This window comes from Sebastes fasciatus, chromosome 1 (genome assembly GCF_043250625.1).
Source record: "Sebastes fasciatus isolate fSebFas1 chromosome 1, fSebFas1.pri, whole genome shotgun sequence".
NCBI lineage: Eukaryota > Metazoa > Chordata > Actinopteri > Perciformes > Sebastidae > Sebastes > Sebastes fasciatus.
Genome location: NC_133795.1, coordinates 13,665,377 through 13,678,030, shown reverse-complemented (window position 1 = coordinate 13,678,030; position 12,654 = coordinate 13,665,377). Strand labels below are relative to the sequence as shown.

Here is a 12,654-nt window from a genome sequence, read left to right as displayed (position 1 = left end):
GCTTTTTTTGCTTTTTTAAAATCTTTTTTAAAATCTTTTTTAAAATCTTTTTTAAAATCTTTTTTAGTTCCCTTTTTCATGGCAAAGTTACTGGCATGTCATGGCAGAGAGTATAAGTGTAACTCCTAACTTTAATTAAGGAAGGTTGCATCAAATGTAGGCCTACCAGGTGGGCATGATGTGTGGTAGCTAAATGAAAGGGAACATGGTTACAATGATTGATTACACCTGTGTTATTATTACACCAAGGCCTCTTACTTTTCCATCCATCCATCCATCCATCCATCCATCCTCCATCCATCCATCTATCTATCTATCTATCTATCTATCTAGTGAAGCTGCTGCAGTGTGTGCCTGCAGCCTCTGGGTGTCGCTGTGGTGCACACGGCGCTGTGTTATCTCCAGTTGGACCTTCTCTCTCTCTCTCTCCATCGTCGGCTCAGAGCTGACAGTTGCCTAGTGACGAACAACTATGGACTGCTGCCTCTGATCGTTTCCTGCGTTTTCAAAATCTCATCACTAGTTTTGAGCTAACTAGAGCGAACTCTCCCAAACAGATTTCGATGTTTATTTCGGGATTATGGGACGAAATAACCCCGATAATGTCGTCGTGAATGTCGAGTAGCGTTTTCCGGCGTTTCCGGTCAAATGTGATGAAGCGCTTTGAAGAGGATGATGAATAGTTATAGTTTCATCAGGGTCGTTGGGAAGGGGAGCTACGGAGAGGTGAACCTGGTGAAACACAAGACCGACAGAAAACAGGTGAGTGTGTGTGGAATTAAACACAGCACAAAACAGGTCAAATAAGCCACGTTTAACAATAGTATATCAATGTTATAATCAGCAGGCTGGAGGCTACAAAGACTCAGCTAAGCTTCAACTAGCTAGCTTAAAGTTAGGCTAGCTGAAGTAGTAACAGGTTTGTTTACAATCTTTTAACATTATATTTGAGATTTAAGGAGCCAACACAATAATGTGAACACATCCCATGTGCTGGAAGACATGACGAAATACAGTTATATGTTAGTAAAGGTAAAGGTATGTTGTTGTTTACAGGGCAATAACCATAGACATAAATACATATATATGTCTGTATATGCATATATATTTATGTCTATGGCAATAACACTCAGTTTGACAGTTGATCAAAGTTGTTTCCTTTCTGCAGTGGTCCCTAAAAGAGTCCTTGAAGGGTCTGAGATAAAAGAAAAAAGGACAATTTATGTTAACCCATTCAACCTGAAGAAACAGTATCTGGATAGTTAGTACTTCTGACCATCATGGTGACTGTTATCCCCCTCCTGTAAAGGAAGTTTTGTAGTTTGAATGTAAGCTATATATTCATTTTTAACAGTCTCTTCTGCACTATACTCACTTTTTTAATAGTCGTGTATCACAGCTGTTACCCTGCACTATATTCAGTTTTAACAGTTTTCTTCATCTCCTTGTATTTTTATATCTTGTATATTTTTTTGTACTTTGTACTACTAACTTTTTTACTGCCTTTTTACTAACATGTTTTGCACTATGGAACTGTGATGCTGGAAACTTGAATTTCCCTCGGGATCAATAAAGTTACTATCTATCTATCTATCTATCTATCTATCTATCTATCTATCTATCTATAATACAACACAAATATTTCACGTGCAGAGCTCCTCTGTCAGTGTTTCATAGCTTGAAAAGTACTCATTCATATATGGATCACTACTATTGACAGGGTTTTTGAATCAGTCATTCACGTTTTTTTTTTTCAACAATATTTTTATTATGCTTTTAAACACAAACACAGACAAAACCAACAATACACCAATTTTTCTCTTGAAAAATAGATTCTTAATCTCAGTGGGCTTCACCGGGTTAAATAAAGGTTAAATGAATAAAAATAGAATGACAAATACTCTATGTTTACCTTAATTTCCACATCAGGGAGAGTGACTGTGCATTTTTCTTATTTTTCCCACCAGTATGTTATCAAGAAGCTGAATTTAACCACCTCCTCCAAGAGGGAACGGCGTGCTGCCGAGCAGGAGGCGCAGCTCCTCTCCCAGCTGCGTCATCCTAACATTGTGACGTACAGGGAGTCTTGGGAAGGAGACGACTGCCAGCTGTACATCGTGATGGGTTTCTGTGAAGGTGGTGACCTTTATCATCGGCTCAAACAGCAAAAGGGCGAACTGTTGCCTGAGAGGCAGGTGGTGGAGTGGTTTGTCCAGATAGCCATGGCACTCCAGGTATTGATTGAAAGTGAAGGCCATGCAAGGTCAGACATAATTCATTTTCTTTATACAAGTACGGGACATCTGAAGTCACTGTTGTGATTTTGCTTTGCAGTACCTGCATGAGAGGAACATTCTTCACCGGGACCTTAAAACGCAGAACATCTTCCTGACCAAGACCAACATCATTAAAGTTGGGGACCTCGGCATCGCGCGAGTGTTGGAGAACCAGAATGATATGGCCAGCACACTCATTGGGACCCCTTACTACATGAGTCCAGAGCTCTTCTCTAATAAACCCTATAACCACAAGGTAATATGGTTGTCTGCTCTTACTACATGTAGTTTATTGTCATCGTAGCTGCTTAACAAATGGATGTTATTTGTTTCTAGTCAGATGTATGGGCCCTGGGCTGCTGCGTGTATGAAATGTCGACACTGAAACATGCCTTCAATGCCAAGGACATGAACTCACTGGTTTATCGCATTGTAGAAGGAAAGGTGGGTTTCATCTTTTTACATACATTTTATTAGATATTCTGTTAAAGGTACAATTGATAACATTGATTACATTCAGCCACTAGATGTCACATTTTCCCTCCCCCGTTCCATTGCATTTACTTCACAACAAGTCGTTGCCAGACACTTACTATCAATCTCAACCATTTATCCGTTTTTTCAACACTAACGACGACCCAGAGATACCATGTGATACTGATGATGATCTACTGTTGGCTCACAAGCCTTGTTAGAAGTGAGAACCGAATGTCAGATATCTTCCACAGAGATAAACAAAACATTCATTTTGGACCCGCCAAAAGTTTTAAAATCATAATATTTTTTTTCAGGAAAATCCATATTTCTAAAGGCTCTGTGGTTGTGTTCTTTTTAAGAAAATATTCGTCTACATACAAATATTATCAATAAGACCTTTAAGGTCAAGTTTGAATGGTTTTATTTGTGATACATGATTTTGCTTTACCAGGTGACAGAAGTCTTCTTTTTTGCAAACAGATATATAATTTAGTTTTTGATCCGAGTCTGAAAATTGTTTGTCATTTCCTGAGAGAGTCAGAAGACTTTCGGGGCATCTAAATAGCTCCATGAACAGACTTGTCCTTGTCCCGACTAACCACAGATGAAAAAGCTTTGGGTTTATCGATTGGTAACTTTAGCCATCTGGATCAGGATTCTAGTAAATAGAGTACATCATTTTTCAGAAACCTGATTTTAGAAATATAATTTATGGCAAAATGTTTTCACAGTGATTTATAACATTATTCTCTGGTTTATCTCATCAGCTGCCACAGATGCCCGGCAGGTATGATCCCCAGCTGGGAGACCTGATCAAGAGCATGCTGTGTAAGAGACCTGAAGACAGGCCTGATGTGAAACTCATCCTCCGGCAGCCCTACATCAAACGACAAATTGCTATGTTCCTCGAGGCCACTAAAGAGTAGGTGGCGCTGACAGCAGACCGGCCTTGCTGTTATTTCTGATTACTTTAAATCTATTTATTGTATTCAACTTTAATTTATTTCTGGAATATTGGAATCATGTTCTACAGTCAGATATTCGTTTCTATCCCCCCTTTTTTTTTTTTGTCTGTCACAGTGAGCTGCGAGCATTAAGTAGAATCTAAATCTTCTCTTGCATGTTTTTGTTTGATTTGGTTCTTACCAGGAAAACTGCCAAGTCAAGAAAGAAAGCTGTGGGTGGCGCTGGTGATTGTAGGGCCAACAGTGGACCATCTGTGGTGTCATCTCAGCCAAAACCTGAGAGAAGTCCCCAGCCTGAACCTCTAGCCAGGGGGAAACGGGTGAGTGACTGGAGAATAACGAGGCTGGTTTAACACAGACAACTCTAATACTATATAATATTATATTTAATATTATATTATGATACTATAATACTATAATATTTTAGAATATTTTCAAAGTAAGCAATGATGTCATTTACTAAGTATTGAATTACTGTGTTGTCACTTGTATCCCATGATTTTCTTATATTTCTTATATTCTCTGTTATGATAGACTAATAGTAACATGCAGGTGTTTTCTGTTACACTCAGCAATGCAGTTTCAGTATGAGGAGGAAGTTTTTGATTTCAATAGTAGCCTGTCATCATGTCTTTTACGGCACTTTATCTTGCCAACTCAGTCGTAATAGTTGTTGAAATTAAACGCTCTCTTAATCTTCTTAATGGAAAGAATTATTTTGTCACTTGGATATGGCTGTCATGGATAGTAATGCATTGGCTAAACTTGAATGTCAGTTATGATTAATACTAACAATGGGCTGCTGTACTTGGCAGATAAACAATAAGGACAACTGGTATTAATATTTGTGAGCTTAATGAATGTGATTGGACATTTAATTAATTGATATTTATTTTTGCTCTCTCAATTAAAATACTTTTACTTTATCACAGTAAGAGGTAGAAGTAATTATTTTCACTCTTGTACAATAAAGCCAGCAAGCAAGTGTTGTTAGATTCAAGTCGCGTTGTGTAAATACCTTTCAGAGCCTTTTATTTTGACACAGAATCAACAGAAAATATGTAACGTTCTTTCAGCATTATCTTTAGATTCATAACATACATGACATTGCATCCAGGTTTTTCAGATCGCCACGACCAATCCTGAATAAGTTCCATTGTTGTATATTTACTGTTTGTGTAGATTTATCCTGGTCGTCAAAGTAGTGAGATGTCAAACACAGTCCAATGGATTGCTCCATTACCAAACAGCTGAACCTGTTTACCCAAGCGTCTTCACTTCTGATGTCAGGCAGAGAATCGTCAGTGTTTATCATGTTTTTTTTCTCTTCATCCTCAGAAAGAAGAGAAATCGCAACAACCTAAAGTTCGGAACGGCGTCGCAGACTACGCTCCGGTCCAAACACCTCGGCCACCAAAACCTCCTTCGCCTGACGCTCTCAAAGCCAGCATCGCATCCCTGGCAACCATCAGCAACATTAATATTGATGTCCAACTGCAGGAGGATGAGGACCTGGTGAAGAGGCAGGTGCAGGGGCCCCAGGCAGGTGTGTCACACCACCGGGCAGGCAATGAACCTGTGACTCACAGTGTGCACAAAGACAGCAAGGGAAGAGGGAAACCAGATCCCTCTCCCCCTCCTTCCCCCGTTAAGCCCCCGCTGAAGTCTGTATCAGGTGTTGGCAGTCGGGGAGCAGACGAGAGGAGGGCGTCCAATGGTTTGTTAGATATTCATCCACAGGCCACGCCAAACCCTGGGGATACATTTTCTGTCTGTGGGGAGAAACAGATGTCAGGTGTGGATGATAAGGATGATACCATGGAGTTACTTAAAGAGGCTCAGATGCAGAACCCGAAGCTGGAGGTGGAGGGTGCTTTTTCTATTCGTGAGAGGAGGTCTCCTGCACACAAATCCAATATAGAAAATATCGAATTGAATATGGACGATAAAAGTGACACCGTTACTCTTCTCAAGGGAGCGCCGACACAACACCATACCTCAGACATCCAAGTAAGTGCTCTTAGTAATAGAGCGGTATTTCTCTTTTCTCAGGAAGTATTCTTGTCTACTTTTTAACCTGTGTTAATTTATGTCTTTGTAGGAAAGCCTAGAATCTACTGAAAAGCTGTTAGAGCCGTTCCCTGCAACACTGGTGAGCATTAAAATTCTTGTACTTATTCTGTGATCACTGCTGACATTCAATGGCACAAAGTGCAGGAAGGTTTTCATGTTTTGTGGGAAGATTTTAGCCACAGTGGAAAAAATTTAATTGTGTCTGTTTAGGAGCCTGTTCGGGAGGAATCTCCAATACCAGCCGGTAAGCCGGGTCCGACCACTCCATGCCAAACTCCCCTCTACTTCTCATCAGAGCCGTCTATACCACAACAACACAGAGGGAGAGACATAATACGGACACATGGAGATCAGGACAAGGTAAAGATAGATACAGAATATAATGATAGGTATTTTAAACTTTTGGAAGGATTATTGAGCCGTGAATCAAAATATAAAAAATCTTAAAGCAGTTCAGTTACAGGATTCAATTTATCCTCAAGCCTAGTGCCTCATGGAACAACATGGGAAACGTGCGATAGAAGTTTTTTTTCTCCAGAAAATCTTTCTGCTTTTAGCTCAACTGCTGTCAAGTCTGCTTTTTTTCCCTCAAACTGACCACCATATTGCATTTGAGTGAGTTCAAGTTATGATTGTTGGAAATATCCTCTTTAATAAGTACATATTTCTGCTGTATTATAGCCAAACAGTAAATATGACAAAAGCGAGACTCTAAATAACACAATGATCAAGCTGATTAAATTAATCTTTTTTTTAAATTTAACTTGATTTTTATTTATCTTTTTTTGCCCCCTGTTAGTCGAAGGTAGCTGCTCCTAGACCTTTACCTCCACCTCCTGTTCAGAGCATAGCTGTGGAGGGGAGGAAGAGGAGCAGGAGGAGCACAGAAAGCAAGAAAGCCAGTGGAGCTGCAACCTCTAAGGACGGATTCTTACCACTGCCACAGGTGAGAGTTCTCCTGTATACAACCACATCACTGCAAAGACGTGTACATTTCTGAATAAGACACATTTTATGTGCAGGTAAAATAATAAGCTGTATCAACATTTCTTCAAGCAATCTTAAAAAACAAGTTGTTATGGATTATTTTTACAGCAGGTGTAAAGCATTTGTGGCCATAGTTTGTACAATTTTATATTGAAAGATGAATAGAGTACAAAACAATATTAAAACCATTGTTTCTATCCTAATTATTCTTGTACTGATGACTTTGATATGTTGGTCTATTCTTGCTGAAATCAGCAGATGCAGTTTATCAATCACAAAAAATGTGGCTCAATTTTGCTTTCAGGAACGTCCTCTGTCTGCCAGAGAGAGAAGAAGACTGAGGCAGTCCCAGGAGGTTGCCAGCCAACCAGGTATTTACTTTCTTTTACTAACTGAAACCCAAAATTTATAGTTGGACCTGTAACAAAAAAACAACAACAGTAACACTAAAGTTACAGAATAATGCAATAAAAAAAAAAATAATAGCAAAACAGTAATCCTAAAAAATGCACATACTCACATACACACATTTAATCCCACCAGGAAACTAACATGCATGTGCACATTTTAGGTGAAATATTCTGCACATTATTAAAATTTTATAAAAACAAAAAATAGAACAATAATTACTTATTTTTTTGATTACTTTCCTGCTCTTCTACAGATGTTAGTGTTGTAAGAAGGGCATCTTATGACGTCACTTCCACCAAGGATGAGCACTACAACGCTCCAGATACCAGATCGGTTTCAGACTCTATCACTGAGACCAACTGTAAGGTACTGACACGCCATCACTGTAACATTCATTTGTACTTCATACAACGGGAACTGCCCTTTTTGAATGTCTATTGGTATGAAAGCAAAGGATAGTTGTGCCTTATAAGTCTAATCTGATCATATAACAGTTAATTCAAAACAGAAGTCTGTGTCAAAACATCTTGTGACAACAATGGGATGTGTTTCATTCCAGCAGGATAAGTTGCCGGATCGAAGGTCAGATGAAGACGAGTGCAGCTCATCCACAAGTTCCACTGAACGTTCGGAGGGAGACTGCAGGGAAAGGTGAGAACATACAAGAAAATAACGTACACCTGAACTTGAATGTAGTCAACATACTGCTTTTCTATTCATATTATTAGCTCTGGAAAGCTTATGGTAACATGTTTGAGTAAATTTGCTGTATAATCCATTATTTACGGGTCATCTGCAGGAAGACTGAGTCCAACGACATGCAGGATTTAGTCCACATGATGACCCAGACTTTGAGAATGGATATTGGAGACGGTGTGAGTGATGCGGACAAAAGCAGATTTGGCTCTACTGCATTGCCAGAATTTAAACTGAACAGGAAGTACAGAGACACCCTGGTGCTTCATGGGAAGGCCCGAGAAGAAGCAGAGAACTTGTCACTCGGTGAAATACCAATCGGTTAGATACTTCGATCAAACTCTTATTATCATCATCATCAATCTGCAAATTCTGGAGCTTCCTTGTGTTTAACTGGCTTCTCTCTCCGAAAAGGCTCCAAGTCTGGTCCAGCCAAGATCAGGAGAGCCATAGAGCACCTCAGGACAGATGTGGTGAAGGGCCTGGGGGTCAAGCTGCTGGACAGAGCCCTGGAAATCATGGAAGTGGAGGATGATGCAAAACGAGAAGTATGATTTTAAAGAAGTAAAACACATCACACCAAACCATTTATGCTGTACACTAGGGCTGTGTATTGGTAAGAATCTGGCGATATGATACATATCATGATACAGGGGTTATGGTTCAATACGTAAGCAAGGCGATGTATTGCAATTTTTTTTAAATCTAATTTTAGGAAAACTCATAGTATAAAGAACACACAGATGACTAAGTTCAAATTTAAACGTTAACTTGAAGATCAAATTGTATGATATTCCGTCCATATCACACCTTAGACCAGATCAATTTGCCCATGCACAATGTAATCAATTTGTCTATCAGGTTCAAACCCGTTTGTAGAGAACTCAAGCAGTTAATCCACCAGTCTGGTTTCCAAAATGATCACATTTGGCATTCTTTTTCTCACTGCAGCTGTGCCTTCGTGACCAGATGGGGGATGAGAAGTACCAAGCTTATGCTGTGATGGTGAGGCAGCTGAAATTCTTTGAGGATATTGCTGTCAACGTTTAGAGAAACTGCTGTATAAAAGGGAGCATACACATCTGCATTTCCATGACACTACTTGTGAGAAGAGGCAAGCATCTTGACTGATCTCTGACAGGAAACTTTGTTTTTGGGAGAAATGTTTCAGCTTTCACGTAGAAGTGACAACCGGTCAATATTGTTAATGAAAATGAATTTATTTCCTGCCACAACACCAACCTGCTTCTGTGGTATTGCCACTCCTCCTGCTTGCATGCAGATCCTCATCGATGCTTGCAGGTTTTGTCATGGAATTGCCACAATGCAGCTGCTCTTGTGTGAGCAATCTAATGTAAAGTACTGTGTAAAGTTTTTTTTTTTTACCTCATTCTTCACAGAATTCGTAAATGTTCATGTCATTTTCAAGATGTCTATGCAAAGATTTTGAGTCATGTTAAAGCACTCCTCTTTCTGCTTTCTGTAGTGGATACTTGTTTATTTATAATGCTAGAATTTCAATAACTGTTTTCCCTATGCTGTATCTTTGAAGACGCTTAATCTCACTTCTGCTGCTGTACTATATTTTCTTAAACACTAAATAATGTAATGTAGATGCATTGTAGATATTAACATTTGAATCTTTTCTAATAAATCCCAAATGTATTTTTTTGTTTACACCCATTTTTCATAATGTTAAGAACCACAATAAAAGAAACTTAAAAAATAAGAATTGCTTCTTTGTGCACAATAACATAAGTCCTGTATACAAACCCCAATTCTAAATACAAATGAAACATCCCATTTATAAAACAGAGATTATCAGATTTTTATTATTACGATAAGTATTTAATTATTGACTGACAAACACTGTAACAATGTTTTCTTCCCAATTGTGAACTGTGACAAAAAAAATCAAAATAGTTTCCGATATTAAGGATGTATTAACAGCCGGGCAGGGATAGTTCAGAGTTATTTGTGCTTCTTCTTCTTGAGAGATTCCTGAGGCTTTTGGGTGGGCTCCCCGCTGATCTCTGGTATCACTGGCTGCCAGGGCAGAGGATTATTTCTGAACATTGGCCATGGAGGCAGCGTCAACTACAGTCAAGGATGGAAAGAGAAGACATTTGTATTATGTTGTCAGTTTATGGCCCCCCAGAAGAAGTATTTACACAGTATACTACAAACAATGACGATGAATTTTGTTTAATTGTCGTAATCTATGGCGTTGTATAAACAGAAAAATGTACAATGGCAGACATTTTTATTATCTTCATTTCACAATATCTATCGCATCTATATATCGTCCCTGTCCCATAAATAAAGCACAAAGAAATGTAAAATAACTTACCACACAGGACACAGCAAAACCAGCCAAGACGATGTACACTGTCCACCCAAACTGTTCAATGATCAGACCATACACAAATCCAATCACCTGTGAAGACAATGATATCAGTGAACCCGACAACAGGTAGAGATGTAATGGCATTCGAGAGGGATGTTTTGCATTGCTGGTTCTCATGTGTCATGGTTAGTTACCGCTGAGATGAGTATTATTCCTTGGAAAATCTGTTCAGCCAATTTCTGGCCTTTATAATCCTGTAACACAAGATAAAGGGAAACATCATTTCAGCAACATTGATAACACAAAACCAGTTATCAATGAATTTCTCCATTTATGAATTTGTTGTTTGGTCTATAAAATGTCAGAAAATGGTGACAATTTTTCTCAAAGCCCAGGATGACGTCCTCAAATGTCTTGTTTTGCCCACAACTCAAATATATTCAGTTTAATGTCATAGAGGAGTAAAGAAACCAGACAATATTCACATTTAAGAAGCTGGAATCAAAGAATTTTTACTTTTTTTCTTAAAAAAATACTTAAACCGATTAATCGACTATCCAAATAATTGGTGATTAATTTAATAGTTGACAACTAAACGATTAATCGTTGCAGCTCTAGTTTGATGAACATTTGTAAATATTTCTTATATTTCTCATTCCCTTTTTTTCTTATTATATATATTGTTATATTTTGTTTTCTAAATTACTTAAACCGATTAATCGACTGTCAAAATAATTGGTGATTAATTTAATAGTTGACAGCTAATCAATTAATCGTTGCAGCTCTAAATTCAACTAGCTACAGATTGAGGAGGGTTAGGAGGGAAGTGGGTGCATCTGTGCAAAAATAAATAGCTGGTGAAACTTTGGTGTTGCCAAATAGCTTTTTAATGTTACACTAACGTTAGAAACAGGTTAAATAACGCTAAAGTAGTGAAAAATTAGCTTACTGTGGATACATCAGGTACAACAACAAGCTAATAAGCTAATCTTAGAGTCCTCACTAAGACCAAGAAAGTGGATCACATCAGTCCAGCTCTGAGGTCTCTACACTGGCTCCCTGTCTCTCAGAGAATTGATTTCAAAATACTGCTGCTGGGTTACAAAGCACTAAATGGTTTAGGACCAAAATACATATCTGATCTGCTGATCTTATGCTTTGTTATGAACCATCCAGACCTTTCAGGTCATCTGGATCAGGTCTGCTTAGTGTCCCCAGAGTCACAACTAAACATGCAAATGCAGCTTTCAGTTTTTATTCACCTAATATTTGGAACAAGCTCCCAGAAACCTGCAGGACCGCTACAACTCTGTTCTTTTAAATGAAAGCTTCAAACTTTCCTGTTTGCTGCTGCCTTTTATTAAACCAGATAATGATCTTATATACTGCACTAGAGCTTTTACTCTTGTGTGTTATACTCTATTTTACCTTCTATCCTAGATTTTACTTTTAGCTTGTTTTTATTTTGTAATCTTTAATGTTTTTATAACTGTTTTATTATGTCTTAATGTTCTTTTGCACTTTGTTGCAATGTTCTTGAATGTTTAAGTAAAGCACTTTGAATTGCTGAAATGTGCTTTACAGATGAAGCTGCCTTGCAAACAGTAACGTTGCTAAACGACTGTAGTCCACTCACAGACACTCAGCTGACAACAGGTTAACTTGTGTTTGATATGTACCTACATAGGATCAGAAGCATTGTATGGTTGATTAACTCATAGCTTTGAAGGGTATGATAATGTTTAACCAGCAGCTGTTACAGATGTGCCGTTGATGTATCTCTGCTCTGGTTAGCCACCGTTAGCTTCATAGATTAGCACGGATGAATAGATAGAATAACTCTGCAGCTCCACACCAATTATAAGCTATTAATCTCTTACCATGTGCGAGGGAATGGACTTGAACATAGACAACATCTTTACACTGAAAGTGAAGAAGCATAAACGGAGAGAATCAGGTTCAAAGGGTTGCAAGTTGGGTTGAAGCAGTTTGACTTCCGGTTTCAAAAAAGCTACGTCGTGCTGTGAAGGACCCCTTCTTCCGGTTAGTCCTGAGCATTGTAGTGATGGGAATTCCGGCTCTTTTTAGTGAGCAAGATCATTTGGCTCAGCTTACCAAGAAGAGCCGGCTCTTTCGGCTCCCAAAAGGCTCTTCGTTTTACCACTTCTGCCTTTTTATAATTCAGCCAAATTTAGCATTGTTTTGACCTATGATAGGTATGTGTGCACATATATCACTTAAAGGGACTGTTTGTAACTTTTTACACGTATAAATCTAGCGAGTCAGGATGCCATGCGTGCTCGCCTATGCGCGCTCGCCTATGCGCGCTCGCGTGTGGCTGGAGGCTCTCCTCCTCTGCCTGCTTGTCTTCATTCACACGCCGCACGCGTTCTCGCTCTACCTCTAGACGTGCATGCGCGCT

The 12,654-nt window shown here is 38.8% G+C and overlaps 2 protein-coding genes across 3 annotated transcripts; one reads left to right on the top strand and one right to left on the bottom strand.

Moving 5' to 3' along the window:
- The first annotated feature begins 461 nt into the window (after window positions 1-461).
- On the top strand, window positions 462-9,617 carry nek4 (NIMA-related kinase 4). Of its 2 annotated transcripts, none has more exons than XM_074630533.1 (16): window positions 462-762; window positions 1,968-2,234; window positions 2,335-2,532; window positions 2,613-2,720; window positions 3,521-3,675; window positions 3,903-4,038; window positions 5,057-5,728; window positions 5,820-5,870; window positions 6,002-6,151; window positions 6,591-6,737; window positions 7,083-7,149; window positions 7,443-7,555; window positions 7,749-7,840; window positions 7,989-8,206; window positions 8,300-8,433; window positions 8,837-9,617. In XM_074630533.1, the coding sequence occupies exons 1-16, from the start codon at window positions 673-675 to the stop codon at window positions 8,933-8,935; spliced, it is 2,697 nt and encodes an 898-aa protein (XP_074486634.1). In that variant the 5' UTR covers window positions 462-672; the 3' UTR covers window positions 8,936-9,617. The 2 variants fall into 2 exon arrangements, with proteins under 2 accessions (XP_074486634.1, XP_074486642.1); XM_074630541.1 differs by having other exon boundaries at window positions 521-762; window positions 7,752-7,840.
- Window positions 9,618-9,688: 71 nt separating this feature from the next.
- spcs1 (signal peptidase complex subunit 1) lies at window positions 9,689-12,270 on the bottom strand. The gene is made up of 4 exons (XM_074630553.1): window positions 12,113-12,270; window positions 10,427-10,486; window positions 10,236-10,322; window positions 9,689-9,982 (listed from the first exon to the last, which is right to left on the bottom strand). Exons 1-4 carry the CDS (start codon window positions 12,146-12,148, stop codon window positions 9,857-9,859), a joined length of 309 nt encoding a protein of 102 aa, XP_074486654.1. The 5' UTR covers window positions 12,149-12,270; the 3' UTR covers window positions 9,689-9,856.
- Window positions 12,271-12,654: the final 384 nt, after the last annotated feature.

What these genes read in the sequence shown, in the direction of transcription:
- nek4 (XM_074630533.1), top strand. Translation starts at nt 673, where the DNA reads ATGATGAATAGTTATAGTTTCATCAGGGTCGTTGGGAAGGGGAGCTAC. An exon ending in AGATAGCCATGGCACTCCAG is followed by an intron (nt 2,235 to 2,334) that starts GTATTGATTGAA and finishes TTTGCTTTGCAG; the next exon opens with TACCTGCATGAGAGGAACAT. An exon ending in AGGATGATGCAAAACGAGAA is followed by an intron (nt 8,434 to 8,836) that starts GTATGATTTTAA and finishes TTCTCACTGCAG; the next exon opens with CTGTGCCTTCGTGACCAGAT.
- spcs1 (XM_074630553.1), bottom strand. Translation starts at nt 12,148, where the DNA reads ATGTTGTCTATGTTCAAGTCCATTCCCTCGCACATG. An exon ending in AGTCCATTCCCTCGCACATG is followed by an intron (nt 10,487 to 12,112) that starts GTAAGAGATTAA and finishes CTTGTGTTACAG; the next exon opens with GATTATAAAGGCCAGAAATT. An exon ending in GTTTTGCTGTGTCCTGTGTG is followed by an intron (nt 9,983 to 10,235) that starts GTAAGTTATTTT and finishes CCTTGACTGTAG; the next exon opens with TTGACGCTGCCTCCATGGCC.